General features: G+C 58.4%; 2 protein-coding genes across 5 annotated transcripts; one reads left to right on the top strand and one right to left on the bottom strand.

Annotated features, from left to right (window-relative positions):
- Positions 1 to 741: 741 nt before the first annotated feature.
- Positions 742 to 11,318, bottom strand: HCN3 (hyperpolarization activated cyclic nucleotide gated potassium channel 3). 2 transcript variants are annotated; one of them, XM_041464828.1, is made up of 8 exons: positions 10,935 to 11,318; positions 8,001 to 8,430; positions 6,376 to 6,537; positions 5,718 to 5,936; positions 4,729 to 4,875; positions 3,729 to 3,969; positions 3,074 to 3,238; positions 742 to 1,880 (listed from the first exon to the last, which is right to left on the bottom strand). In XM_041464828.1, exons 1-8 carry the CDS (start codon positions 11,243 to 11,245, stop codon positions 751 to 753), a joined length of 2,805 nt encoding a protein of 934 aa, XP_041320762.1. In that variant the 5' UTR covers positions 11,246 to 11,318; the 3' UTR covers positions 742 to 750. The 2 variants fall into 2 exon arrangements, with proteins under 2 accessions (XP_041320762.1, XP_041320763.1); XM_041464829.1 differs by having other exon boundaries at positions 8,001 to 8,266; positions 10,935 to 11,064.
- Positions 11,319 to 11,913: 595 nt separating this feature from the next.
- CLK2 (CDC like kinase 2) lies at positions 11,914 to 24,898 on the top strand. 3 transcript variants are annotated; one of them, XM_041464840.1, is made up of 13 exons: positions 11,914 to 12,066; positions 14,921 to 15,090; positions 18,443 to 18,677; positions 20,316 to 20,409; positions 20,757 to 20,823; positions 21,139 to 21,255; positions 21,475 to 21,641; positions 22,051 to 22,145; positions 22,405 to 22,534; positions 23,263 to 23,345; positions 23,555 to 23,634; positions 23,812 to 23,902; positions 24,212 to 24,898. In XM_041464840.1, the coding sequence occupies exons 2-13, from the start codon at positions 14,921 to 14,923 to the stop codon at positions 24,392 to 24,394; spliced, it is 1,512 nt and encodes a 503-aa protein (XP_041320774.1). In that variant the 5' UTR covers positions 11,914 to 12,066; the 3' UTR covers positions 24,395 to 24,898. The 3 variants fall into 3 exon arrangements, with proteins under 3 accessions (XP_041320774.1, XP_041320773.1, XP_041320775.1); XM_041464839.1 differs by having other exon boundaries at positions 20,313 to 20,409; XM_041464841.1 differs by lacking the exons at positions 11,914 to 12,066; positions 14,921 to 15,090; positions 20,316 to 20,409 and having other exon boundaries at positions 18,659 to 18,677.
- Positions 24,899 to 26,202: the final 1,304 nt, after the last annotated feature.

Here is a 26,202-nt window from a genome sequence, read left to right as displayed (position 1 = left end):
CCACAAGATGGGGAGAGGGACTGGGGGGCTGCTCCTCTGCCCCCCAGCGCTGCCCCTTGGCACTCGTCACACCAGGGGAGCCCTGCCCAGGACCCCCAGGTGGTCCTGGCACTCTGGGAAGGGGCAGTGCTGACCGCGGACCCCCATGCCCCTGGCACGGGCTCCAGCCTCCTCCCTCCACCCGGGCAGAGGACCTGGGGGGTGCCTCTGCCTCCTCACCCTAAAGGCAAAGGGGCTGGGCAGAGCAGTCTGGGGATCGAGGTGGGCATCGGGCAGCCCCTGCTGTGACAGAGGACGAGCTGGAGGAGCTGCCAGCGTCAGCCTGCCCCGAGGACAGGCTGTGGGACACGCGGCACAGAGCGTGGGGGGCCCAGCCCCCGAGGGGCAGTTGTGGGGAGCTGAGCTCCCCAGAAAGGCCAGAGTTTGGGCGAGGGCTCTGACCTGTCCTGTGCCTCCGGCAGGAGGGCAGAACTCACAGATGGCGATGAGCCAGGAGGGCAGAGCCTGGGCAGGGTGACTCCCTTGGGGCAGTCAGCAGAGCCCCCCTCCTCATCCAGCTGGGCCAGCTCTGGGGCTGGCCCATGCCCATCCCTGCCGTGTCCCCGTGCCTCAAACAGCCCCTCCACGGCCCCGGCTGGTGCCTCTCACCTCATTTTCCCTCCCGCACGGCGGGGCTGGTGCTCTGCTCCCCCGCCTCCTGCGCCGCCGGGACGCCCGGCTCCCTCCTGCCCGCGCGGCTGCCTCCAGGACTCACATGTTGGACGGGAGTTTGGGCTTCGCCGTTTCCACCTCGGGGCTGAAGGCCACGGAGCCCTTGCGGGAGGGACCTGCCGCCTGCCTGGACGCGGAGCCCGGGGACTGGGGCGTGGGCGCTCCCGCGGAGCGGCCGGGCTGAGCCAGCGCTCCCGAAGGGTGTGCGGGCTGGCCGGGCATCCCCGCACACGGCTTGGCCAGCAGTCCGGCTACCGAGGGCGAGGACCTGCGGGCCAGGTTCCCTGCAGATTTCCTGCCCTGCTTCAAGGAGCTGCCGTCGGCTTGCTGGGCCACTTTGTTGGGAAGGGAGGGCTGGGAGGCAGAGAGGAGCCGGACATCCTGCGTGAGCCGCCCCACCGGCAGCCCCTGGATGCTCCTGTGCTTCACCAGCTGCTGGGGCTGCATCAGGAGCGAGATGTGGGAGCCGGTGGCTCGGGACAGGCTGTAGTGGAGCGTTCTCCCCGGCGGCAGCGCCTGCTCCGAGCTGGGGGACGCAGCGCCCGCCGCTTGCTGCAGCAGCGAGGTGGAGAGCGAGGCGCCGCGGGACCGGGACAGCTGGGGCTGGGGGCCGCCGGGGGGCTGCTTGGGCCCCGCTGGCATCTCCCCCCTCTGCGCAGTGCGGGGCAGGGGCTGCGCCCCCGGGCTGGGTCTCTGGCCCCCGCTCTCCAGCGGCGCCTGGGGCTGGACCATGGGCGAGGAAGGCGAACCGGCGGCCGGTGTGTGCAGGTGGGACGGAGCCCCGGAGGGAGAGCTCACGGAGGAGGGCCGGGAGCCCCCCAGGCTGGGCTGGGAGCGGCGCACCGGCTTGGTGAGCAGGGTGGCTTCGGGAGAGAGCGGGCTGGAGATGGAGGAGGGCGGCAGGAAGATGTGAGCCTGCAGGCTGTGCTGGTGGGTCAGCGCGATGGCCACGTTGGTGGTGGCGGCGGCTGTTTGCAGCGGGGCGTGCACCAGAGGCTCCCAAATCACCGGCTTGCCGCTCAGCTCCCGGCCCATCGCCATCTGCTGCAGGTCCTGGATGTTGTGGGCCATGTCCTGGTCGTGCTTCACGATCTGCTGGATCATCTCGTTGTTTAGGGGTCCCGAGCTGTGCTCGGCTCTCTTGCGGAGCAGGATGGAGTTCTTCTTCCCTGGAGGGGAGGCAGGAGTGTCACCGACCCTTGGGGACAGTGTGGAGGGCAGGGTGGCAGTGGGAAGGGACAATAAAATCTCGGAGTTCCAGGGGAAGCAAGACCCTGGGAAGGGTCCAGACTGGAGCAGTGGAAGCAGCAGGGACAAAACAGGAGAGTCCTGACCCCAAAGGGATGGGGGTCTGGGGTCCTGCTTGTCCTCCACAGGCAAGGGAGGGTGAGGACAAGCAGCTGGTCACTGCCAAACACTGCAGGTACTGTGCAGTGCAGTTACATATTCCCAGGGAAGCCTGTCCTGTGGCACTGCCTGGATCTTGCTGGGGGGGAGAGAGAGGGCAGGCTCCTTCCTCATGCTCCTCATCATCCTCATTGCTGGGCACCCACGGGGCTGGGGCACTCATGCCACCTCCATGACTCCACCACCCGTGGGTCTGTGGGCCCGTGGGCCCTGGAGGTGGCTGTGCTGAGCCCAGGGAGTCACTCCATGGTGACCCACTCCATGGTGACCCACTCCATGGGGTCCTCCAGGAGGAACCCACGGGGCTGAGGCACTGTGATCACCTCATCCTTACTCTGTGACTCCACCACCTGTGGGTCTGGGGGCCCATGGGCCCTGGGGGTGGCTGTAGAGGCGGCTGTGCTGAGCCCCGGGGCTCCCTCCATGGTGACCCACTCCATGGGGTCACTCCAGCCTGTCCTCCAGGAGGAACCCACGGGGCTGAGGCACTGTGATCACCTCATCCCAGCTCTGTGACTCCACCACCTGTGGGTCTGGGGGCCCATGGGCCCTGGGGGTGGCTGTAGAGGCGGCTGTGCTGAGCCCAGGGGCTCACTCCATGGTGACCCACTCCATGGGGTCACTCCAGCCTGTCCTCCAGGAGGAACCCACGGGGCTGAGGCACTGTGATCACCTCATCCCAGCTCTGTGACTCCACCACCTGTGGGTCTGGGGGCCCATGGGCCCTGGGGGTGGCTGTAGAGGCGGCTGTGCTGAGCCCAGGGGCTCACTCCATGTGGGCTGAGCCCAGGGGGTCACTCCAGCCTGTCCTCCAGGAGGAACCCACGGGGCTGAGGCACTGTGATCACCTCATCCCTACTCTGTGACTCCACCACCTGTGTTTCTCTGGTCCTGTGGGCCCTGGGGGTGGCTGTAGATGCGGCTGTGCTGAGCCCAGGGGCTCACTCCTCCTCACCTATGCGGTCCAGGCGGTCCATGGCCACGGTCTCGAAGGCCCTGCGCATCATGGGGTACTCCTCCAGCACCTCGTTGAAGTTGTCCACGGACAGGGAGTACAGGCGGCAGTAGGTGTCGGCTCTCACGCTGGCCGTGCGCCTGCCCCGCGTCAGGAGGCAGATCTCTGCAGGGACACGGGGCTGGGCTCAGGGGGACACAGCCATCCAGCCCCCTCCCAGCCCTGGAGCAGGATCAGGGCTGCCAGCACCCCAAAACTCTGCACAAAGCATGGCTCAGAGGCAGGGACAGACCCCACAGCCTGTCTCCTTGGCCAGGCACAGCATTTTCCTCCCTCTTCAGGCCATGGAGACACCCCCGGGTGTGGCTGCTGTGATGGCCTGGCCTGTTTCCCTCCCAGAGCTGTGCCTGTATCCTGTAAACTGGCTCAGATATTCTGCTCTGACCTCCTCTCCTCCCTGGCCAGCAGTGGATGCTCCCTGTGCCCCTGCTCCCTCTGCCCCAGCCAGACAGAACTGGGGTGAAGGCTTTGCCACTTTGACTGGATGCCAAGACTTTGGCACTGGGCAAGAGGAGATGAGCAAGCAGAAACATTAGGGATGCCCCAGCTTCTACTCGCAGGCAGCTTTTGCCCCCTACTCTGCCCACCAGCTCACCCCCAAAGTAGGAGCCATCAGACAGCTTTGTCTCCTTGTTGCCCTTGGTGAGGATGCTGACCACGCCGTGCTGGATGAAGTACATCTTTTTGCCCACGGTGCCCTCGCGGATGATGAAGTCCCCAGGCTGGAAGACCTCGAAGCGCAGCTTGGTCAGCATGGCTGTCACAAAGTTGGGGTCAGCGTTGGCAAACAGGGGCATGTTGGCCACCAGGTTGCGGCAGTTGAAGTTGATGATTTCCTGTGGGGTGAGGAGCAGCTCAGTGGGTGTAGCCACATTTCTCCCCACAGAGAAAAGCAAGGCACAACTCTTCCCAAGAATATTTCTGGGTTTCGCATTCTCTGAACCTCAGAGAAAGGAAAAACAATTCTTATCCCACTTGATGTGCCTGTGTTGTGCTGAAGTAGAATGCAATATGGAAATTGTTTACCCAAAGTGATGGGGTTTTGTTTCCTTGGCCTGTCAGGGCCAGGTGTGTGTATATGTCGGGACTGTCAGATGACAGTCACGAGATATTGAGCAGTTGTGTACAAAGTTGAGGACTTGGCAAATTCAGTTTAGATGTAATGTAATATCATATAGTATAAAAATAATAAAATTATTATTATTATTAAAATAAAGTTATAATAATTCTAAATATTATAACATTATTATAAAATATCATTATATATCGTTATATTAATACAATATAGTATAAATAATAAAATTATTATAATAAAAATAAATTAATAATAAATTTTAATAGTATAATAAAATTATTGTAATTAAATTATTGTAATAAAATTATTATAATAAAGATATTCTATATATTATTATATTAATATAATAGAGTAGAAATAATAATTAAATTAATTAACCTTCTGATATTATAGAGTCCTTCTCATCATTTCTCCCCACACAGGGGTCATCCTGTTTCAATAAGTGGGGAATCACCGAGCCTGGCCCCTGCCAGCACCAGCCCCTGCCCTGCAGGTCACAGCAGGGGAGGGTTGCCCTCACCTCTTTGAGGGGCTCGCTGAGCTCCCCCAGGATGTTCTCCTCGTCAAACATCTTGCCCTGGTAGCGGTGCTCGTAGTACTCGTGGATGCGCTGGCGCGTGTCCCCAGGCAGCTTGTGGAATGACATGTACTGCTCCACCTGCTTGTACTGTGGGGACAAGGGGAGTCACACAGCGCTCGGCTGGCACCGCCTGCGTGGCCGGATGATGTGTCCCTTCTCCTCAGTGTGTACATACAGACAGCCCTACTGCAGTGCCCAAAGGGGGTAAAGGAAAGGACACCTGTGCACTCAGGATGCAGCTGGAGCCAGGGCAGAGGGAGGGTGGGGCCACGCTGTGCACAAGTGACCCCCAGTATGGACACCAGTATGGTCCCACTCTCAGTGGGCAGCCTGAGCTCCACACCCCGAGGGAGAGTGGCAAGGACAAAGATGCCAGCCTCTGGAATCAGTAGGGCACAGCAGCTGTGCTGAGCTGCTTCTGGAGCTGGACCCACTCATGCCAGGACTCTTCCCCCAGCACCCAGGCCCTCCCTCCCCCACCCACAGAATAATGAGGTTGGAAGAGACCTTGAAGATCACTGAGTCCAACTTATGCCCTAAGACCTCAACTCGACTACAGCACCAAGTGCCATGTCTCTCATCAGGTACACACAGTCACCTGCCCAGGGACACAAAGGACACACCTGTGAAGAGCCTGGCCTGAGCCCAGCACAGCAGAACCACGGGAAATAATCACAGAATCACAGAATAAAGAGGTTGGAAGAGACCTCGAAGATCATGGAGTCCAACCTATGCCCTGACACCTCAACTCAGAATCTAGACTACAGCACCAAGTGCCACGTCCAGCCTTTTTCTAAACACACCCAGAGATGGTGATTCCACCACCCTGGGAAGAGCATTCCAGTACTTTATTACCCTTTCAGTGAAACATTTTCTCCTAATATCCAACCTATCCCTTCCCTGAGGTAGCTGAGAGTGTCCCCACTGACCTTCTCCTGGTACTGGCGCCGGGACGAGTCCAGGGACTGGATGAGGGCGGTGGCGTGGCCGATGAACATGGCGTAGCAGGTGGCCCCCACGATCATGCTGAGCATGGTGAGCCACACGTCGGTCATGCCCTCGGGCGCCTGCTGCCCGTAGCCGATGCACAGCATGTGGCTCATGGCCTTGAACAGGGCGTGGGAGTACTGCTTGCCCCACGAGCCGTTCTGCAGACGAGGCAGAGTGGGGATGAAGGGTTTGGTGGAAGGTGCTGTGCAGCTGAACACCCCGGTCCCACCTCCCTGAGCTGGGGAGTCCAGAGACCCAGTGAGAAGAAGGCTCCTCCAAGGCCAAAGGGATGAGTTCTCCTCCAGGAAGAGGATTGTGAAGCCCTAAAGAGGCAGCAGGCCCTGCTCTGGGGAGGAGGCAGGAGCCCCAGTGTCCTGTTCCCTCCCTGAGGGATTCCCTGACTCCAAGGTGGGCTGAGATGGGAAGGTGATGCAGAGGTTCCCTCTGCCCTATCTCACTGCTGTGACCACAGAGGCAATGCTCAGCAGCACATCTCCCAGCAGCTCCAGGTGGAGAGACAGGGAACCAAACCCTCTCCCCACCACGGCAGATCCCAGCTGGAACCACCCCAGTCTGGGCACTCATCTGGGCACTCACCACCATGTGGTTCTTGGAGACCCAGCAGTCCTCAGGGAAGTCCTGCAGCATGGGCACCAGGAACTGCAGGCAGCCATCCCAGTGGCACAGCAGCAGCATCATCCCGATGAGGTTGAAGATCCTCACCACGGCGCTGGCCAGGTCATACGTCATGTGGAAGATCTGGGGAACAGGACAGTGTAGCATCCCATGAACTCTCCCCACTTGGTCAATCCCCAAGCCCTCAGCCCTGGAAAAATTAACCACTTACCATAGAGTCAGCCCTCCCAAAGGGAAAAACACTCTTCCCCATGGACTTGGTGTCACAGCTTCCTCTGGTTTCTCCTTCCCCTGTCACTGGCTTGGTACCCCTGGTGGCCACCCCCCTACCCCTGGTGGCAGGCCCCTCTGCCCACCCCCTAGCTCTGCCCCCCACCCCTTCCCCTTTATAAGCTGCCTGCTGCACGTGGTTCATTCTCTTTTTCCCTGGGTTTGTCCTTCGGTGACTGTGTTACCCTGCTGGAATAAAACCTTGCAAGAGAGCCTTTCTTGCCTCTATCTCCGAGCCAGCTGAGGTGAGTGTTGAGTGGAGGTTTGACTGCGTTGCCTGAATGTTAACTCAGCCTGCTTTTCGACAGGAGAGGCTTGCTGGGGACAAGAGACAGGCAGCAGCACCCAGCGCTTGAACGCTCGCATTTTTAGGGCAGGAGTGGAGCTGCAGAGAAACTCTCCTCCTAGAACAGCCCTTGGAGCCCTCTGCCCCTCCAGACAGCTGTACCTGCAGCTGGGGGACCGCCAAGGAGACCCCCGAGGGGTTCTCACTGTTGTAGTGTGCTTTTATACTTTGTAATACTTCGTAATAGTTTTGGTTTTGTATCCCCTTATTTTCCCCAAACGGTGTACCCCTTTTTGTACCCCCTCCCTCTACCTGTGTAACCATTCTCCTGGGTTGAGGTCATCCCCAAATCCCTGGGGACTGGCTCTCTGCCAGTCACTCAACATCCCATCCCTTCTGTCTAGAAATTTTGGTCCAAGTCGTCGAGTGATTAGTCTGAGACCAGGGGGCAGCCCCTCAAGTAATATTTTATATGATATCCCAAATGTCCATCCCTAAGGTTGCATCCCTGGAGGGTCTTTTATAATATATATATATTATTATTATTATAATATATTATTATTATATATAATAATAATATATCTATTATATATATATGACTATATATAATTATGTGTATAATTTTATATATAATTATAATATATATGTTATTATTACTATTATATATGTAATAAGAGGGTCTCTTATTATATATACATCAGCAAATGTAAGTACCTTTGGTTTCCTCCCCCCCTTTAAATGTAACCTTGAGATTCCTGTTGTTTCACTCTGAGCAAGGCGCACCACTGAGGTGTGGGGCTCCCTGAGGAGCTCCGAACCAACCTTGGACTGGCTCCCTGCTGAGAGCCAGCCTTTCATCCTCTACCGATGTCTCCGGTGTCTCTCCTGCTGCAAAGGTGACCCATGGGTACCCTCGGGCCACCAGAGAGCGTGCCCCGTGCTGTCGGCCACTTTGGGGCTGCCCCCCGGTTGTCTCCTGACCCGGGGCTTGCCAGGGTTCCTGGAGGGCACCCAGAGAGGAGACACTCACCTCCTCCCACTGGTGGATGTAGCGGATGAGGCGCGAGAGGCGCAGCAGGCGCAGCAGGCTGAGGATCTTGGTGAAGCGCACGATGCGCAGGGCCCGCGCCGTCTTGTAGACATCGGAGTCCACCTGCGTCTCCAGGTCGACGATGAGGAAAATGTAGTCGACAGGGATGGAGGAGATGAAGTCGACCAGGAACCAGCTCTTCAGGTACTTCATTTTGATGGTGTGAGGGTCAAGGATGATCTCCGTGTTGTCCTCCACCACGATGCCTGTCCGGAAGTTCAGCACCAGGTCAGCCAAGAAGAAAGTGTCCGAAAGCACGTTGAAAACGATCCAGGGAGGGGTGTTCTCATCCTTGAAGAAGGTGATGCCCACGGGCAGGATGATCAAATTGCCCACCATCAGGAGCAGCATGATGAGGTCCCAGTAAAACCTGCAGGGTGGGAATGCAGGGGCCAGAGCAGGACAGGCAGGACACAGTTAGACAGCAAACAGGATCAAAGTCAGGGTCTGACCGTGCAGAGAGGCAGGTGCTGAGGACACACACACACATCACTAACAGCCTGCTGCTCAGCTGGGACAGATGTGAGCAGAAATGAGGTGCAGAAGTCACCCTGTGTGGGAATAGGGGGTGTAGGAGCTTGGCTGTCTCTCTCTCCACTGCAGGGCAGTGCATGCACACCTCTGCCCCCACCCCAAAGCTGCCACGTGCCCCCTGGAGATCTCCGAGAGGATGTGGGCTTTGCTCCCTTGAGGCTCCTTGTCGTCTGCTGTCTCCCTGCCACCACCCGAGTTGGCTTAGCAGGATTTGGGATAAGCTTTGCTGGTTATGCAAACGGAGAGCCGAGCTCCTGGGGCAGCAGAAAAGGATCAGGGAGGCTGTGGTGGTGAGCCAGGCAGCAGCCAAGCAAGGAGAGACAGTGCTGGTGCCAGGGGAAGGTGGGAGGAAGGTCCAACCCTACAGGAGGTGCCAGCATGCACAGGGCAGGGTGAGGGCACCCCTCATCCACCTCCTTTAGCTGGGAGTGGGCAGGCTCAGAGGCTTTGGAGGGAAAGCCAAGAGATGCTGGTTATGTCAGGACAGCCAGCTGGTTATGTCAGGACAGCCAGCAGCCCTGTCACATGCAAGTGCCACCGGGATGTTTTCATTCTTCACACAGACACATCACCACTTTCTCCAGCAGCCTTGTGACTCCTGGGATCCCCCATCAGAGCCTTCAGAGCCCTTGGGAAAGCAAGTCCAGCTTTAGGTGTCCCCAGGCATCCCCAGTTCGTCCCAGCCCTGGCTGTGGGTGTAGGCTCAAATCTCCAAAGGTGATTTCAGGGCAGCTCTCAGTGCCCAGTGAATCCAAACCAGCTTTTACAGGTGGCAGAAGCCTGTGGGGATTTCCTACCCCACACTCATGGTGGGACACGGATACTGGGATCTCTGCTGCTGGGGAAGGGAAGGAGAAGGGGAATGGGAAGAGGAAGGGGAAAGGGAAGGGGAAGGGGAAAGGGAAGGGGCAGAGGAAGGGGAAGGGAGGTCCTGGTGCCATGAGAGGCTCCTTCAGAGAGACCTCCAGAGCCTGAGGGGAGTAGGGGGAGGCACCCTCTCCTCAAGGAGCCACCTCAAGGTCAGGTCCAGAAATGGCCCAGGGCCAGGAGCCGACCCAGGGCCAGGAGTGACCCTGGGGCTTTGAGGAGCCCACCCCAGGGTTACGGTAACCCCAGGGCTTCGAGGAGCCCACCCCAGGGCCAGGAGTGACCCCAGCACTTCGAGGAGCCCACCCCAGGGTCAGGAGCCTCTCCCACATTAACACCTTCCTGCCTGTGGCCAGGATTTGCTGGGCCAGGGAAGGAAATGAGGCAGAAGGAGCCTCACCTGGCCTCCTGCACCTCCACGCTGTGCCCTGAGAAGCTGAGCAGGGAAGCTGCCTGTCCCCACAGCTGCCCAAGCCTGCCTGGAGCTCTCGCTTCAGATTTAGGCTTAAGCTCTTTAGGACAGGCCTTGTCCTTCACTGAGTGTCAGGTTGAGCACTCAGGGCCCTGATCTCCACGGCCTTTATGTATCTCCCTAATGTGATAAACACCGGAGTAATCCCCCTGTCTGTCTACCTGCCAGCTCCCTGCACGGCACTGCTTGCAGAAACCGCTCCTGCCAAGCTCCAGGCTCACAAACTTTGGGATGCTTTCCCTGAAAATATGGCTCCCAGGGCGGGGTGTCATGCTGGGGTGGACCCAGTGGTGAGGGGAGACGGCCACAGGTGCCAGGGAGCCACGACGGGTGCTGGCTCCGTTCTCCAGGCTGGGGACATCATCCATGTCACAGCCTGCTGCGGGAGATGCCTGCCTGGCAGCTCCATTCCCCGCGGAGAAAGCCCACCCTACATGACTCAACATCCCCGTGACACCCAGTTCCTCCCACATCATCCATCCCCGAGCTCCCGCTGTGATCCCGGTGACACCGAGAGCCGGGCCCGGCTCCTCGCTGGGTGACCGGCCCCGCTCCAGCCGCGGGGAGCCGCGTCCCAGGGGGATGAAGGCTCCTGAGCAAATTAAAAACAGCATCGCGAAGGGCGGGGGGAGCCGTAAGGGCAGGCAAAGCCCAGCAACCCCCGCCTCCGCACGCCCGGGGCCGGGTCAGCGGAGCTCCGCGGCTCGGCGGAGCCGGGCTGCCCCGGGCACCGGGAGCACCGGGAGCCCGCGGGTGTGGGGCAGCACAGAGCCGTCCGTGAGGGCGGGATAATCCCAGACGGGAACGGGCTGGGGCAGCGCGGCCCCGGGCTCCGCCGGTGGCAGCCGCCTCCCCGGGCCGGCGCAGAGCTCCGGCTACCGGCACTTGTTGCCCCCACGGCGGCGGGGCCGCGCTCAGCACCACGGACAGCGGCGGAGCCGGAGCGGGGACCGGCGCCGGGAGGCGGTGCCGGGGCGGGGGTCCCGGGGCCCCGGTCCCACCTGAAGTCGCTGTAGGGATGGATAATCCAGGCGCCCGCCGACTTCACCCTCTGCCGCTCGATCTCCACGGCCCGGTGGCTGCCGAACATGCGCAGCGAGAACTTGTTCACGGCGGGCTGCAGCATCGCCCCGAGCTGCCGCTGCACGAACGTGCCCGCCGCCGCCGCCTCGCCCTCCGCCACGATCTGCTCCGCCGCCGCCGGCGAGGCCGGGGCCGCGCCCGACGCCCCCGCGGGCGCCCCCGCCGCCTCCCCGTCCAGCACCGGCGGCTTCTCCCGCGGCTCGGGGCTTCTCCGCGGCGCCGCCTCCATCCCGCCGCCGCCGCCTCGCCTCACGTTTCCTTCAAACGCCCTTGCCCGGGCGCCCTGCCCGTCGCCCCGCCGCACATGCCCGGCCCCGGGCGGGCGGGCGCTCTCTCGCCGCCCGCGGCCGCTCGCTCACCGAGCGCTCACGGAGCTCCGCCGGCGCCCGCCTGTTGCGCACGCTCCGGCGCGGGCGCGGCGGGGGAGGAGAACGCGCCCCCCGCTCCGGCCCCGGTACCGCCGGAGGAACCGGAGAGGGGCGGGGCTTCAGGGAGATAGGGCGGGGCTTCTCGATTGGGACCCCGCCTTTTATGTTTAGCCCCGCCCCATCGCAGGCAGCGGGGCGAGGAGGGGCGTGGCTTGGAAGACGGTGGGCGGGAACGGGGCGGGGCTCCTGGAGGCGATGGGCCGGGATATCAGCATAGGCCCCGCCCATAGTTTGACCCCGCCCCTCGGCACAGCCCCTCCGCCTTCAGGAGGGCGAGGTGTGGCTTCGGGGAGGAGGCGGACTGGGCGATCTGCCCAGGCTCCGCCCCTCGGCCTCGCCCAGCCCGCGCCGCTGAGTCGGAGAAGGGGGCGTGGCTCAAAGAGCGCCGCGCGGGACCGGTCCCACCCCTCGGGTCTAACCCCGCCCACCGGCCCCACCTGGTATGACGCAGCTCCGCGCGCTTACGTGCGTGCGTACGTGAGCGCGTACGTGCGTGCGCGGCCCCGCGGGCTGGCAGGACCCGGATCGGCGGCGGCGGCAGGAGCTGGAGCGGGGCCCGGGGCCCACGGCCGCCATCACGGATTTCCTGTGGGACAAGCGCACCGGGCTGGCTGCGAGGACGGTGCGTGGCGGCGCGGCGCGGTGCGGGGCGGCGCGGGCCGGGGCGGGGTGGGTAGGCCGCGGCCGGTGAGGGCGGCGCGGGGCGGGCCCGGTTTGTGGTTCCCGGCGGGGCCGCGGTGGGGATCGGCGGCCTGGGTGTCCCGGCGGCGGCGGCGAGGCCGGATGGCCCGGAGGGACCGGCTCGGGGCCTCCCCGCCGAGGCCGCCCCGCCCTCCGCCCATCTCTCCCGGTGTCCGGTGCTTCCGGCCCCGCACGGCGGAGGCCCCGCCCGGCGCGGCCGCCATCACCGTCCCCAAACCGGTTCCAGCCCCGCTGCGGAACGCAGCCCCAGTGCTCGTTCCACGGAGCCGGGGCTTGGCGGGCCGCCAGCGCCGCCTTCGCGCTCCCTTCAGTCCGCGGCTGGAAACCGCGGGGCTCGGGGGGAGCCCCGGGCAAAGCCCCCCGTGCCGGCCGCACCGGGCCCGTGCCCCGGGTCACCCCGCAGCCGGGGCCGGTTCGGCCTGTCCGAGCCCTGGCGGTGATGTCAGCGCTGGGCGGGGACGGGGACGCAGCCGGGGGCATTTTGGATGGGGGAAATTGCCCTGGGGACAGCAGGGACAGCAGGAGCTCCGGCTTCTCTCGCGCCCTGGCACAGACCGCCCGGAGAAGCTGCGGCTGCCCCGTGTCCGAGGTGTTTAAAGCCCGGTTGGACGGGTCTTGGGGCAGCCTGGGCTAGTGGAAGGTGGCCCTGCACATGGCAGGGGATGGGGCTGAGTCAGCTTGAAGGTCCCTCCCAGTTAACATTCCATGATTCCATGATTTGTGCTTGGAACCACAGTCCGTGTGGGGAACGTTTGGGAGCTGTGGAGCGCGGCCTGGCAGGCTCTGAAGGGGCTGCACCCCCTGTGCCATCTCACCTCGAGATCTCCTTGGTTCCAGCCCCTCCAGAGGGGCTGGACTGGGGGTCTGCAGGGCCCTGTTGGTGTCCTTTGGATCTCTTTGCTCCAGCCCCTCATGTTCCCCCAGAGGGGCAGGGCTGGGGGGCTGCAGGGCCCTGTTGGTGTCCTTTGGATCTCTTGGCTCCAGCCCCTCATGTTCCCCCAGAGGGGCAGGGCTGGGGGGCTGCAGGGCTCTGCTGAGAAGGTGCCAGGGCTCTGTTGGTGTCCTTTGGGAAGGCAGGGTTTGCTCCTGGCTGGTTCTCCATGGACAGAGGGATGTGTGTCACCAATCTCCTGAGCTGGGAGGGATCCACAGGCATCAGCAAGTCCTGATGTCCTTCCCCAGGACTCCCAACAACCCCAGCCTGGACATTCCTGGGAGCATTGTCCAACCTCTCCTGGAGCTCTGGCTGCCCTGGGACTGTGCCCATTCCCTGGGGAGCCTGGGCAGTGCCAGCACCCTCTGGGGAAGAACCTTTTCCTGATATCCACCTTAAACCTTGCTGACACAGCTCCAGATGTTCCCCGGGGTGCTGTCACTGTCACACAGAGCAGAGACCAGAGCTGTCCCTCCTGGGGAAGCTGCAGCCCCCTGAGATCTCCCCTCAGTCCCAGCTGAACAGACCAAATACCCCCAGACCCTTCCCCACCCTTGTGTCCCAGTGCAGATGTCACTTGGCAGTAAACCTGAGGCATCTCTTGAGCTGCTCTCTAGGCATCCACTGCTGGATTATGCCTTTTTCTGACCCAGACATGGGGCAGCTGAGAGGTGTTTTAAAAACTTCTATTCTGTTCTCAGCTTCATGTGAAGGATGAGACAATACAGATGTTATAATTCATGCCATCACAATCAGAAATGAATTATTTCTTAATTACAATATATTATAATAATTTTTTGGCTTATCAGCTTTAGCCACACCATGCTGTAAATACTTCAAAGCAAATAATTCTAAATTACCCCTCGTGGGTCCCACTACAATGCATCTTTCATAGTTCTGTTTCTCCAAAGTATCTAGTCCTATTTGCAAGGCCATCTTTTGAACCTTCTGTCAGGCTTTGAGGATTTTCTATAAATCCATTTCTCACATTGCCCAGGGACTCTGGTGATCTCCAGGGCTTCATTTCACCTTCCTTGGTGCTGCTTCCCTCCTTCCTGGGCAGCTTAAAGAGAGGAGGTGCAAAAGCTGTTCCTGGAGCTGTGGGCAGTAGAGATGGGTGTGAGGAAGGGATACCAGCCTGGGAAAGAGATCCAGGGGTCTCTTTCTGGGAAAGAGAACAGGGCAGGATGACCATGGGTGGTCTCACCCTGTCCTGTGGGGCTCTGGGATCTCTCAGAGGTTGCTCTCCCCTCTCTCAGATCCCCTGGCACACTCATACATGCTGGGTTCCTGTCCCTAATGCTGCCCTGCTGTCCCCACGAGTGTCTCACAGCAGGGTCCCTGCTGTCCCCATGGCTGCCTCACTGTCCCTGCTGTCCCAGTGGGTGCCTCATGGGGTCCCTGCTGACCTCATGGGGACTTCACAGGGTCCTTGCCCTCCCCAGAGGTTCCTGCTGTCCCCATGGGAGCTTCACAGGGTTCCTGCCGTCCTCATGGGGTCCCTGCTGTCCCCACAGCTGCCTCACTGTCCCTGCTGTCCCCACGGGTGTCTCACCGGGTCCCTGCTGACCCAGTGGGGGTTTCAGAGTCCCTGCCATCCCCACAGGGTCCCCGCTGTCCCCATGGGTGCCTCACTGTCCCCGCTGTCCCCACGAGGTCCCCGCTGTCCCCACAGGTCCCTGACAGTCCCCGCTGTCCCCAGGGGGTCCCTGCTGTCCCCAGGGGCTCCCTGCTGTCCCCACGGGTCCCCACTGTCCCTGACAGTCCCTGCTGTCCCCAGGGGGTCCCCGCTGTCCCCACGGGTCCCCGCTGTCCCTGACGGTCCCCGCTGTCCCCGCAGATGCCGCACTCCCGAAGGTACCGCTCGTCGGAGCGCAGCAGCCGCGGCAGTTACCACGAGCGCTACCGGAGCCGCAAGCACAAGCGGCGGCGGACGCGGTCCCGGTCCAGCAGCAGCGAGCGGGACCGGCGGCACCGGCGGGAGGACAGCTACCACGTCCGATCCCGGAGGTGAGCGGGGCTCGCGCTGCCCTCCTGCACGGAGTCACAGAGGGGTGGGCTTGGGAGGGACCGCTGCGGTCACCCTGTGCTCAGGGACGCGTCCGGGTGGGTTTGGGGTGTGGCAGAGAGGGAGGTGCCATGCTCGCCGCCCTCCCTGGGAAGAACTTCTTCCTTGTGCTGAGGTAGAATGTGGTGTGTTTTAATTTGTGGTTTTGCCCCCCGTCCTCTCACTGGGCACCACTGAAAAGAGTCTGGCACCTGCCTTGGACATACTGATGTGGGATTCTTCAGAGAGAGAGGTGCCATGCTCGCCCTGGGCAGCTGTGCCAGTGCTCTGCCACCCTCTGTGGGAACAACTTCTTCCTTGTGTTGGGGTAGAATGTGGTGTATTTTAGTTTGTGGTTTTGCTCCCCATCCTCTCACTGGGCGCTCAAAAGAGTCTGGCAGTGTCCTGGCACCTGCCTTGGAGATACTGATGTGGGAGGTGCCATGCTTGCCCTGGGCAGCTGTGCCAGTGCTCTGCCACCCTCTGTGGGAACAACTTCTTTGTGTTGAGGTAGAGCATGGTGTGTTTTAGTTTATGATCATTGCTCCCCATCCTCTCACTGGGCACCACTGAAAAGAGTCTGGCACTGTCCTGGCACCTGCCTTGATGTGGGATTCTTCAGAGTGAGGTGCCATGCTCGCCCTGGGTGCTCTGCTGCCCTCCCTGGGAAGAACTTCTTCCTTGTGCTGAGGTAGAATGTGGTGTGTTTTAATTTGTGGTTTTGCCCCCCATCCTCTCACTGGGCACCACTGAAAACTGGTGGAAAATGGACTGGCACCTGCCTTGGAGATGCTGATGTGAGATGTCTCCAGAGAAGGAGGCCGTAAGCTCACCCTGGGCAGCTGTGCCAGTGCTCTGCCACCTCTGTGGGAACAACTTCTTCCTTGTGTTGGGGTAGAATGTGGTGTGTTTTAGTTTGTGGTTTTGCTCCCCATCCTCTCACTGGGCACCACTGAAAAGAGTCTGGTCCCATCCTGGCACCTGCCTTGCAGATACTGATGTGCAGTAATGAGATTTCCTCTCAGTCTTCTCCAGACTAACGAGGCACATCTCCCACAGTCTCTGCTCATTAAGAGAGATGCTCCAGTCCCTTAATCATGGCCTAGTCATCCATACTCACCCAGGTTCCACGTGACCTGGGCCTGCTCTGAGCTGTCACAGCCTGGGCAGTGCTTGTCACCAAAGCCCCTCACTCCCTTCTTAGGGAAACTTCTCTGTCTGACACCCAGGAGCCCCTCTGGCAGTGCCACCCACCACCTGAGCTGGGACTGAGGCCCCTTCACAGCAGTGGCTTCAGTGACCCAGTGCTTGCTCTGTTTGACTCCCTACACACCCCACACTCCCAGTCAGACCAGTTTCTTACTGGCTCAGCCCTGGTTTCTCACAGCAGAGTCTCAGACATCTCAGTCCTTAAAAATGGTTCAGTCTTGGTGCAATTACAAAGTAACAGCTCCAGCTGGTGCCTGCAAGGAGGGGTCCTGAACAAAGGACCCACTGAGCTTTTATCCCTTCACACTTCCAGTACAGGAAGATCTGGGGTCCTCAGCTCAGAGTGTCCCTCAGTGTCCCTCACCTGGCTGGGACACAGGTCACTGTCCCCATTGTTATGCCAGGGGTTGGCAGTTCATGGCTTCTTGCCCTGGCTCCCACCCCTCAAAACGCTGCAAAAGTTTTGGTGTTCCCAACATAACAAGGGCATGAAACTGTTGGAACAGGTCCAGAGGAGGCTGGGAAGTTGTTAAGAGGACTAGAACACCTTCCTCATGGAGAAAGGCTGAGAGAATTGGGGCTGGAAGCACTTTCCAGCCTGGAAAAGAGAAGGTTGTGAGAGAATTGGGGCTGGGAGCGTTTTCCAGCCTGGAGAAGAGAAGGTTGTGAGAGAATTGAGTCTGGGAGTGTTTTCCAGCCTGGGAAAGAGAAGGCTGTGAGAGAATTGGGTCTGGGAGAGTTTCCAGCCTGGAGAAGAGAAGGTTGTGGGAGAATTGAGTCTGGAAGTGTTTTGCAGCCTGGGAAAGAGAAGAAGGCTGTGAGAGAATTGGGTCTGGGAGAGTTTCCAGCCTGGAGAAGAGAAGGTTGTGTGAAGACCTCACAGCACCCTGCAGTATTACAAGGGGCCTACAAGGAGGCTGGAGAGGGACCCTCCATGAGGAACTGTAGTGATAGGACAAGGAGGAATGAGTACAAATTGAAAGAGAGAGAATTTAGGCTAGACATGAGGAAGAGGACCTTCCCTGTGAGGGTGGTGAGGACAATGACACACAGGTTGGATGGGGCTGTCCCAACCCTGTCAATGTTCAAGGCCAGATTGGACAAGGCAGTCTGGTCTGTGAGAGGTGATGATGATCTTCAAGTCCATTCCAACCCCTCAACATTCCCCAGTGTAGGAATGTGCTCCCTGTTGATGGAGTGACCAAATTATTCTGTGTCTGCTTAAAAAGGCAAAAAGCCCAGAAGTTTCTCTCCCAGTTTGGTACAAAGACACCTCATAGGACCTTTGGGACTTCACCTCAGGCCTGGGGCTGCCTGATCAGACAGAGGCCAAGAGGTCCAGCCTGGGTAATTTGTCAGACAGTAATTCACTAGAAAAATAAGAGAACAAATGAAATAATCCCTTTTGTGGGGTGTTTCAGCAGGAGCAAGGACCTCTTTCCCCTAGCTCGGTTTTTCTCTGTAAGAACTTTGTTATTTTTCCTTTTGTTATTAAGTCTTTTCCCATTTCCAGCACTACCTCAGAAGCTGTCCTGCTGATTTTACACCATTCAGGGTAGCTGGGCTATCTCAGGTGTGCTGGGTCCCTCTGAGAGCAAGGACCTCTTGCTCCTGCCTCGGTTTTTCTCTGTAAGAGCTTTTTTACTTGCCTTTTATTAAACCTTTTTCTGTTTCCAACACTACCTCAGAAGCCATCCTGCTAATTTTATACCACTTGGGGTAGCAGAGCTGTCTCAGGTGTGCTGAGTCCCTCTGAGAGCAAGGACCTCTTGCTCCTGGCTCAGTTTTTCTCTGTAAGAGTTCTTTTACTTGCCTTTTATTAAACCTTTTTCTGTTTCCAACACTACCTCAGAAGCCATCCTGCTCATTTTACACCATTCAGGGTAGCTGGTCTATTTTAGGTATGCTGAGTCCCTCTGAGAGCAAGGACCTCTTGCTCCTGGCTCGGTTTTTCTCTGCCTTTTATTAAACCTTTTTCCATTTCCAACACTACCTCAGAAGCCATCTTGCTAATTTTATTCGGGGTAGCTGAGCTATTTTAGGTGTCCTGTGTCCCTCTGAGAGCTCAAAGACTAACACCTCCCCCCTCCACATCCCCGTGCCCAGCTACGACGACCACTCGGCAGACCGCAGGGCCTACGACCGCCGTTACTGTGACAGCTACCGGCGCAACGACTACAGCCGCGAGCGGGGCGACGCCTACTACGAGCCTGAGTACCGACATTCCTACGAGTACCGGCGCTCCCGGGACCGCGAGGGCAGCTACCGGAGCTGCAAAAGCAGCCGGCGTAAGCACAGGCGGAGGCGGCGCCGCAGCCGGTCCTTTAGCCGCTCCTCATCGGTGAGTATCCTGCCGTGCTGCGCCTGCCCTGTAACCTTTCTCTCTCCCAGGTGCTGAGCTGGGTAAGTAGAAAACTCACTTTCTAAACGCTCTCTCGGAGTCGGCTTGAGATGTGTGTGTGCGTGTGTTTTAAGAGGAGTTTTGGTGCAGAGCGTTGCTGCCCGCATCCCTGGCGCTGCCCTGTGCCAGCTGGGCACGGGTGGCTCAGGCTGTCTCTCAGGTGGGAGGACAGGAGTGCCCCGCGAGGCTGGCGGGTCCCCAGGGTGGTGCTGCATCTCCTCCTGCTCAGTGATGCTCATGGAGCCCCAGCCAGGCAGGATTTGTGCAAAGCATGAGCAGCCAGCGCTCAGCTGGTCCCAGTCCCAGAGAGCCTGTGACAGGTGACCGCCCCTGTGGTCCCTGTTTCGGGCCCTGGCTCTGAGGGTTAGACCCTGCTCCAGAGCAGGATCCTCCTGGGTGGGCCCAGCTGATGTGGGCTTTGTGGAGGAGCAGAGCTTTTGGAGCACTCAGCTCAGGTGGAGGCAGAACCATCCCAGGCTCTTCCCGGAAGCATCCCTGGCTTTCTCTTCTTGTCTGTTCTGCTGTTCACCTTCCACTTCTGTTAGACCCCAGACACATTCTCTGCTCTGTGTGTGGAGCTCTCAGTGTTGTCTGGTCTGTTCTGGCTCTGTGTCCAGGGAAGGGACTGGGGAATGGATTTGGGTCCCAAGTCTGCTGGCTGGTTGCTCCCAGGTATGGGGATAGTTAGCTGAGGAACCGAAGGCAGGAATTTTCTCTTCTGCGGCATAAACCTCTTATCTGCCTCATCCCAGGCTGTCCCTGTTCCCTGTTGGGTTCTGCTTCTCTTCTGGAAGTTAGTCCTTCCAGGATCAGCTTCTTTGGGGGAGGGTCTAGGAAGAAGTGTCCATCTTTCCCCAGGCGGTCACTGCGAACTTTCCGTTTTGGATGGATCATTGTATCTAAAGCTGCTTTTCTGAAATCTCAGAGTTCATCTTTCCCTGAGTGTCGGGGCTGGGGGAAGCTGTGTGGGAGGTTATTGGAGTGGGATAGGGGTGCCTGTAGGGGCAGCCTGGGCTTGTGCAGGACCTCCCAGCCAGCACCTGCCTCCTGCTGCCCTTGCTCTGCTGGGGCTGGGGAGCCCCTCCCCGTGGCCTCTGGCCCTCGGCGTGCTCAGGCAGTCCCCAGGACCCGAAGGCCAGTGCTGTTCCTCTCTGAGCCCCCGTGGGAGCAAGAGCAGCCAGCCCTTTCCATGCCCCTCAGCTCCCTCACTCTGACAGCTCTGCTGTCACACTGGTTCGGGTTGGGGCTGTTTGTAGGTTCTTTTTTTTCTTATTTTTTTCTTTTTTTTTTCTTTTTCTTTTTTTTCTTTTTTTTTTCTTTTTTTTTTTGCTACAACGAAAAGCAAACTGTTTTTTTCTTTTCTGAGCTAGTGTGTTGTATCTTGACATGTTCCCTTGCAATATCCCTATCGTTATATATTCCTCTGTGCCGTATGAATTGGCTGGGAATCTCCTCCTGCAACCCCTCCTCAAACAACCATGTGAATTTCCAAACCAACCAATGCGTGACGCTGGCTGCTGCGCTGGTTTGAAAATCTGATTGGTGAATGATGAATTCCCTGTCTGCCTGGGCCAGCAGCGGAGTCGACAGAGCAGCAGAAGGGCCAAGAGTGTGGAGGACGACGACGAGGGGCATCTGATCTATCGCGTCGGCGACTGGCTACAAGAAAGATGTACAGCCAAATCGTAACATAATTTAGCTCTCTAGTTAAGCTCCCATCGCAGTCGCAGATCTGTCTTATCTTTCTGTTTCATTTTATTTTCATTGTTTATTAAAGAGAAACCCTCTCCTTTTCCTTCCCCTTTTGTTAAAGCTACGTTTATATTGTGTATTGTTACTTGAAGTGCCAGGGAATTAGGGCAGCTGCCTTGTGCAGCCGGTGTCAGCCTTCCGCTGCTCCGGTCTCTCCAGCTGTGTGCAGGTTATGTGTTGCAATGCATTCTCCTCTGCCCTGTGTATCGCTGCAGCCAGGTCCTGCTCCCTCTCTCAGCTCCTTCCCTCTCCTTCTCTCCCTCCCAGATGAGATTATCAGCACCCTGGGGGAAGGCACCTTCGGCAGAGTGGTGCAGTGCATGGATCACCGGAGGTATGTGGGGAAAGGAGGGACTGCAGCTGGCAACGGAGCCTTTTGGGCATAACGTGAGAGCCTGGGGATGAAAACCAGTCTCTTGGTTTTCAATATCCTCTGCTGCTCCAGGCTCCCACCCTCTTTGTGTTGCCCATGTGCTGTGGGAAGCTTCAGGGCTGTTTTGTAGGGAGGGAAAGGGACACATTTGGTGGACAACCCTTAATAATAACCTGCTTGAGCAAGGGAGGCTGGTCAGAAGGTCCCTATCACAGGGCACAGCCTCTTTTACCTGCTCAGGACTCACCTTGTGCTTTCTTCCTGTTCCTCCCACAGGGGTGGTGCACGTGTTGCTCTGAAAATCATTAAAAACGTAGAGAAATACAAAGAGGCTGCTCGGCTGGAAATCAACGTGCTGGAGAAAATCAACGAGAAGGATCCTGAGAACACAAAGTGAGTGTGCTCTTGGTGTTCAGCTGGAAGAGCTGGTCTCAGGGCTGGGGTGGAAGGGGTGCTTGGTATTGTGTGGTTGAATGTGATCCTAGATAGTTTTGGAAGCGTCTTGGCTTGCTGTGAGATACAAACTGAGCAGGGAAAGGAGGAGCCTGACGCAGGGGTGACACAGCTGAGTGGTGCCTGCAGAGCTGTTCCCAACTGGAATGTTTCTGTCAGTCTCTGTGTCAGGATGTTTGACTGGTTTGACTACCACGGCCACATGTGCATCTCCTTCGAGCTGCTGGGGCTCAGCACCTTTGATTTCCTGAAGGATAACAACTACCTGCCTTACCCCATCCACCAAGTACGGCACATGGCCTTCCAGGTGTGCCAGGCTGTGAAGTGTAAGTGTTCCCTGCTGCTCTCCCCCTGCTTTGGGCTGACCTGGGGACCTGAGTAGGTTGCACTTCTGCAACTGGTGGCCCAGAGCAACAAGTTTTTGCTGTGGTTCTGAGCCTGAGCCTTCCTGCCCCTCTGGGAATGAATCCTCTTCATTTTCTGATGCTTATGGGCTGGCAGTAGCTCAGAGCACTTCAGCATCCACCCCCCTGCACCTTCTGGGGATCAATACAATAAATCTTTATGCTTCTACTGAAGCATCATGGCCTGGGCTTGCCTGGCTGTTCACACCCAGGTTGAAATGTGGGTTCAGCTGGTGCCAGTATGAGCAAACTGCACCAGTGGTGGCTTTTTTGGGGGGGTGCAGCCTTGTTCTGCTTCTCTCCCCTCACCAGACTCTCTTTGCTCCCTCAGTTCTGCACGACAATAAACTCACCCACACTGACCTCAAGCCAGAGAACATCCTCTTTGTGAACTCTGACTACGAGCTCTCCTACAACCTGGAAAAGGTAACACACTGCCTCTCCTCTTGGTGTCCCTGACCTTGCCAGAGGGGTCAGACACAGCCCCAGGGGATGTGGACTCCGTGCAGTCCTTCAGGGCCTTGCATGATCTGCCAGGCAGTGCTGAGTGAGCCATGGCTGGTGGTGGGAGCTTGTTTGGAGCTGAGCTGTGGGGCTGCCAAAGCTTTCCCCACCCGTGGTGCCCTCAGCTGGGTAAGGCAGGGCTGGAGCTGCCAGGTGATGGATCCCATTGTCCCCCATGCAGAAACGGGATGAGAGGAGCGTGAAGAGCACGGCCATCAGGGTGGTGGACTTTGGCAGTGCCACCTTTGACCACGAGCATCACAGCACCATCGTCTCCACCAGGCACTACCGGGCCCCTGAAGTCATCCTGGGTAAGGTGGCATCTGGGTAAGGTGGCACTGCATCTCTGCCAGGGCAGGTGTGCCCCTTGTACCCCGCTGGGCTGGGGAGTGTTGGGTTTCCACATCATTCAGGAGTTTCTGGGTTTGCCCTGGGAGATGGGAAGTGCTTGATTTAACAGCTCTGCAGTGCTGTTTCCTGGGAAGGCCATGGTTACAGCCCTGTCATTATTCTGGGTTGGTTCCACCTGGAGAAAAGGAGGTGCAGGGGGGACCCTCTCACTCTCCACAGTTTCCTCATGGGGGGTTGGGCTCTGCTCCCAGGGAGCAAGGGACAGGACAAGAAGAAATGGCCTCAAGTTGTGCCAGGGTTGGACATCAGGAGGAATTTCTTCCTGGAAAGGGTGGTCAGGCATTGGAAGGGGCTGCCCAGGGAGGTTTGGAGTCCCCATTCCTGGAGGTGTCCAGGGAATGGCTCGATGTGGCACTCAGTGTCCTGGACTGTGTGACAAGGTGGGGATTGGTCACAGGTTGGAGCTGGTGGTCTTGAAGGTCTTTTCCAACCTTGCTGATTCCTTGATCCACCATCAGCTGGTGGTTTGGCATTGCCAGCTGGGCAGTGTATTGCCAGAGAACACCAGGAGCCTGGCTGGAATAGGATGTTATTTATTTTTTTATTAGTTATTTATTTTTAAAAGAAAGAGGTATTTGGACTCTTGGGTTGTAACTGGATCATTTATTTAAACAACATTGTTTTTCAGAGCTTGGCTGGAGCCAGCCCTGTGATGTGTGGAGTATTGGCTGCATCATCTTTGAGTATTATGTGGGTTTCACCCTTTTCCAGGTGAGAACTGTGTTGTGTGGGTACTTCCCAGCTGGTGAGAGGATGCTGGCTGCTTCCCTGACACTGATGGGCTCCCTCCATCACTGCAGTCCTGGAGAGACACCCAAGGTGTTGGCCAGGAAGGGGTTCTAGGTGGGGGAACACCCAGGGCTGGAGGCAGAACCACTGGAATCTATTCCATGCCTTCCCTTTACATTTCTCTCTCCCAGACACATGACAACCGGGAGCACCTGGCCATGATGGAGAGGATTTTGGGGCCAATTCCTTCTCGAATGGTCCGGAAGACAAGGTGAGCTGGGCACTGCAGCTGTGCCAGCCCTCCTGCTCCACGGGCAGTGCTTCTCCCTGGGGGGCATCCCACTTTGGAGCCAACCAGCTGTGTCCCACTGGGGCTGGCACCTTGCTGCTGCTGCTGCAGGGGGTGTTGTGCTCAGGTGTAACCTGCTGCCACCTTTTACTGTGACAGGAAACAGAAGTATTTCTACCACGGCCGCCTGGACTGGGACGAGAACACCTCAGCTGGACGCTACGTTCGGGAGAACTGCAAACCTCTGCGGGTAAGGCAGCTTGGCTCCTCCTCAGGTTCTGCCTCTGGGCAAGTTTGGGCCAGCAGGAAGGGTGGTTGAAGGGAGTCTTGGCTGTCTCAGCAATAAGAAGCTGCAGCAGCCTGAGTTGAATCTGAAGTGGAGGACAAGGAGAGCATGGAAAGTTCAGGAAGTGCCTGGGGAAGGGAGGGTGTGTGACAATCTGTCAGTTCTGGATAGAGGAGTGCAGAGCTCAGCTCCAGGCTGGGTGTGAACAAACCAGGGAACATCCCAGGACAGGGTGTACCCTCCTTGATCCTCACTTTCCCCTCCACCTGGCAGCGATACCTGACCTCGGAGGCCGAGGACCATCACCGCCTGTTCGACCTCATCGAGAGCATGCTGGAGTACGAGCCCTCCAAGCGTGTCACCCTGGCTGAGGCCCTCAAGCACCCCTTCTTTGACATGCTAGGCATGGAGCCCAGCACAAAAATGTGGGACTCGAGCCGGGACATCAGCCGGTGACGCCACAGGTGCCAGCCAGCCCTCGGATTCTAGCCCCCGTGGAGGCCTGTGTGATTTCTATTCAGACACTTGGTGCTTTTTTTTTTTATATACATGAGATGAACTTCCTGGACACGTTTGTAAAGCTGTTAATATGTGAGATACTGTAAATAGCCCAGATTCTCTGTCGGCCTAGGAGCACCACGGGCCTGACCTGCTGTCGCTGCTGCCGTTCTCGTGAGGTGAGGGGGGCCTGTGTGTCCGTGCTGTAAATACCTCTTGTCCTGTGTTGCTTTGTCTCCTGTTCCTGCCCTCCTCGGTGTAAATACTCCAGGACTAGCAGCTCTCTGTAGCTTATCTGTTTCCTTGTAAGTTATGGAACTGGTGGGACTGCATGGGAATTATTTTTTGGATCAATGTCATAGCCCATCCCCACACCAGAGTTTTATAAGAATTTTGTACAGTCTTTGTGAAGAATAAATATGAAGTGAATAAAGCACCTGGTCTGGGTTTGGCCTGACAGCAGCTGATCCTGGGGTTGTTCTACTGTGTCCTGTGGGGGGAAGGACAGGGATGAAAGGAACTTTGTGGTCCAGCTGTATCCACCTGCCCCATTCCCCCCCAAGCAGAGTAGGAGCTGCAGGGCTGCAGCTGGACCTGAGTAGGAGCTGTTGTGTGGGCCAGAAAACCAGGGACTGGCCTTTTCTTCATGCCCTGGGTCCAGTGTTGGGGTGGGAGGCAGAGAAGGGACAGTGTTCTCAGTGTTCTCAGCTGTTCTCTTACCTGAAGGAACCTCTCAGCCTTAGCTGGGGAGCGCTGGCTGCTGGTGGTTCCTGTTGGAAAAGGGGTTGTGAGGAGCCCACATCCAGCTGTCCTACAGCCACCCCAGGGCTGGCTGGGTCTTTTTGACTCTTCCCCAGCTCTGCAGGGAGCCTGGGCTGTTCCCTGGGTGTTTCCTGGGCTGTGTCACAGCTGATGGCAGGGGGACAGTCTCGCTGGGGTGTGGGTGACAGATGTCTCTGCTGTGGCACCACCAGGCTGTGCCAGGCTGTCACCATGCAGAGGGGAAAGGAAAGGTCTGGTTTCACCTGGAGTGAGCGTGGGGAGCCTCAGGAAGGGTGACACTGAGGGATCTTGTGATCCCAACTCACTGAGCTTGGGCTGGGAGCCCTCACTGCCCCTGTGCCCAGCCCCACGCTGAGGCTGGAGGAGAATTAAACTGATTCACACCTTAGACTTCAACAAAATAACAAAAACCCATGCTGGTGTCCAAACCCAAATGCACAGCTTCCACCTCTGCCAGGAGCAGCTCCAGGTTTGGGCTGAGCTGGGAGCTCGCCTGTGGGATTCACAGAGGTTCAGAGTATTTAAGTTCAGAGAGTTAGGAGCATTTTTGAGTCTGCTGAGCACTGGGGAGGGACAGGGCAGGGATGGGTGTCCTGCTCCCCGGGAGGGGCTCAGTGTGCAGCCCAGGGGCAGCTGGAGTGGCAGGATTTGGAGATTCCTATAAATAACTGGCCAGGAGACACAGAGAAATTCCCCAAGTGCTCGTCGTGCCCGAGTCCCCGGCTGGCTGTCGGTCCGGCTCGGTGACAGCTGCTGGGGTGACCCCCGGGGTAACGCCTGGGGGGCTGCGGGGGCAGCAGGAAACGGCACCGGGACTGCCCGGTAAGAGCAGGGAGCCGGAGCGGGGGGGACACGCGGGAGGAGCCGCTGTCCCGGCAGGTCCGGCTGGGCGGGGAGCCGGAACCGTGGGGGAACCGGGGGGCGATGGACGGTGGATACCGGGACACCGGGGGGTGATGGGCAATGGATACCGGGACACCGGG

Source organism: Pyrgilauda ruficollis, unplaced genomic scaffold, assembly GCF_017590135.1.
Source record: "Pyrgilauda ruficollis isolate IOZ18807 unplaced genomic scaffold, ASM1759013v1 scaffold185, whole genome shotgun sequence".
Lineage (NCBI taxonomy): Eukaryota > Metazoa > Chordata > Aves > Passeriformes > Passeridae > Pyrgilauda > Pyrgilauda ruficollis.
Note: the sequence above shows the minus strand (reverse complement) of the source record. Positions and strands in the feature narration are given on the sequence as shown.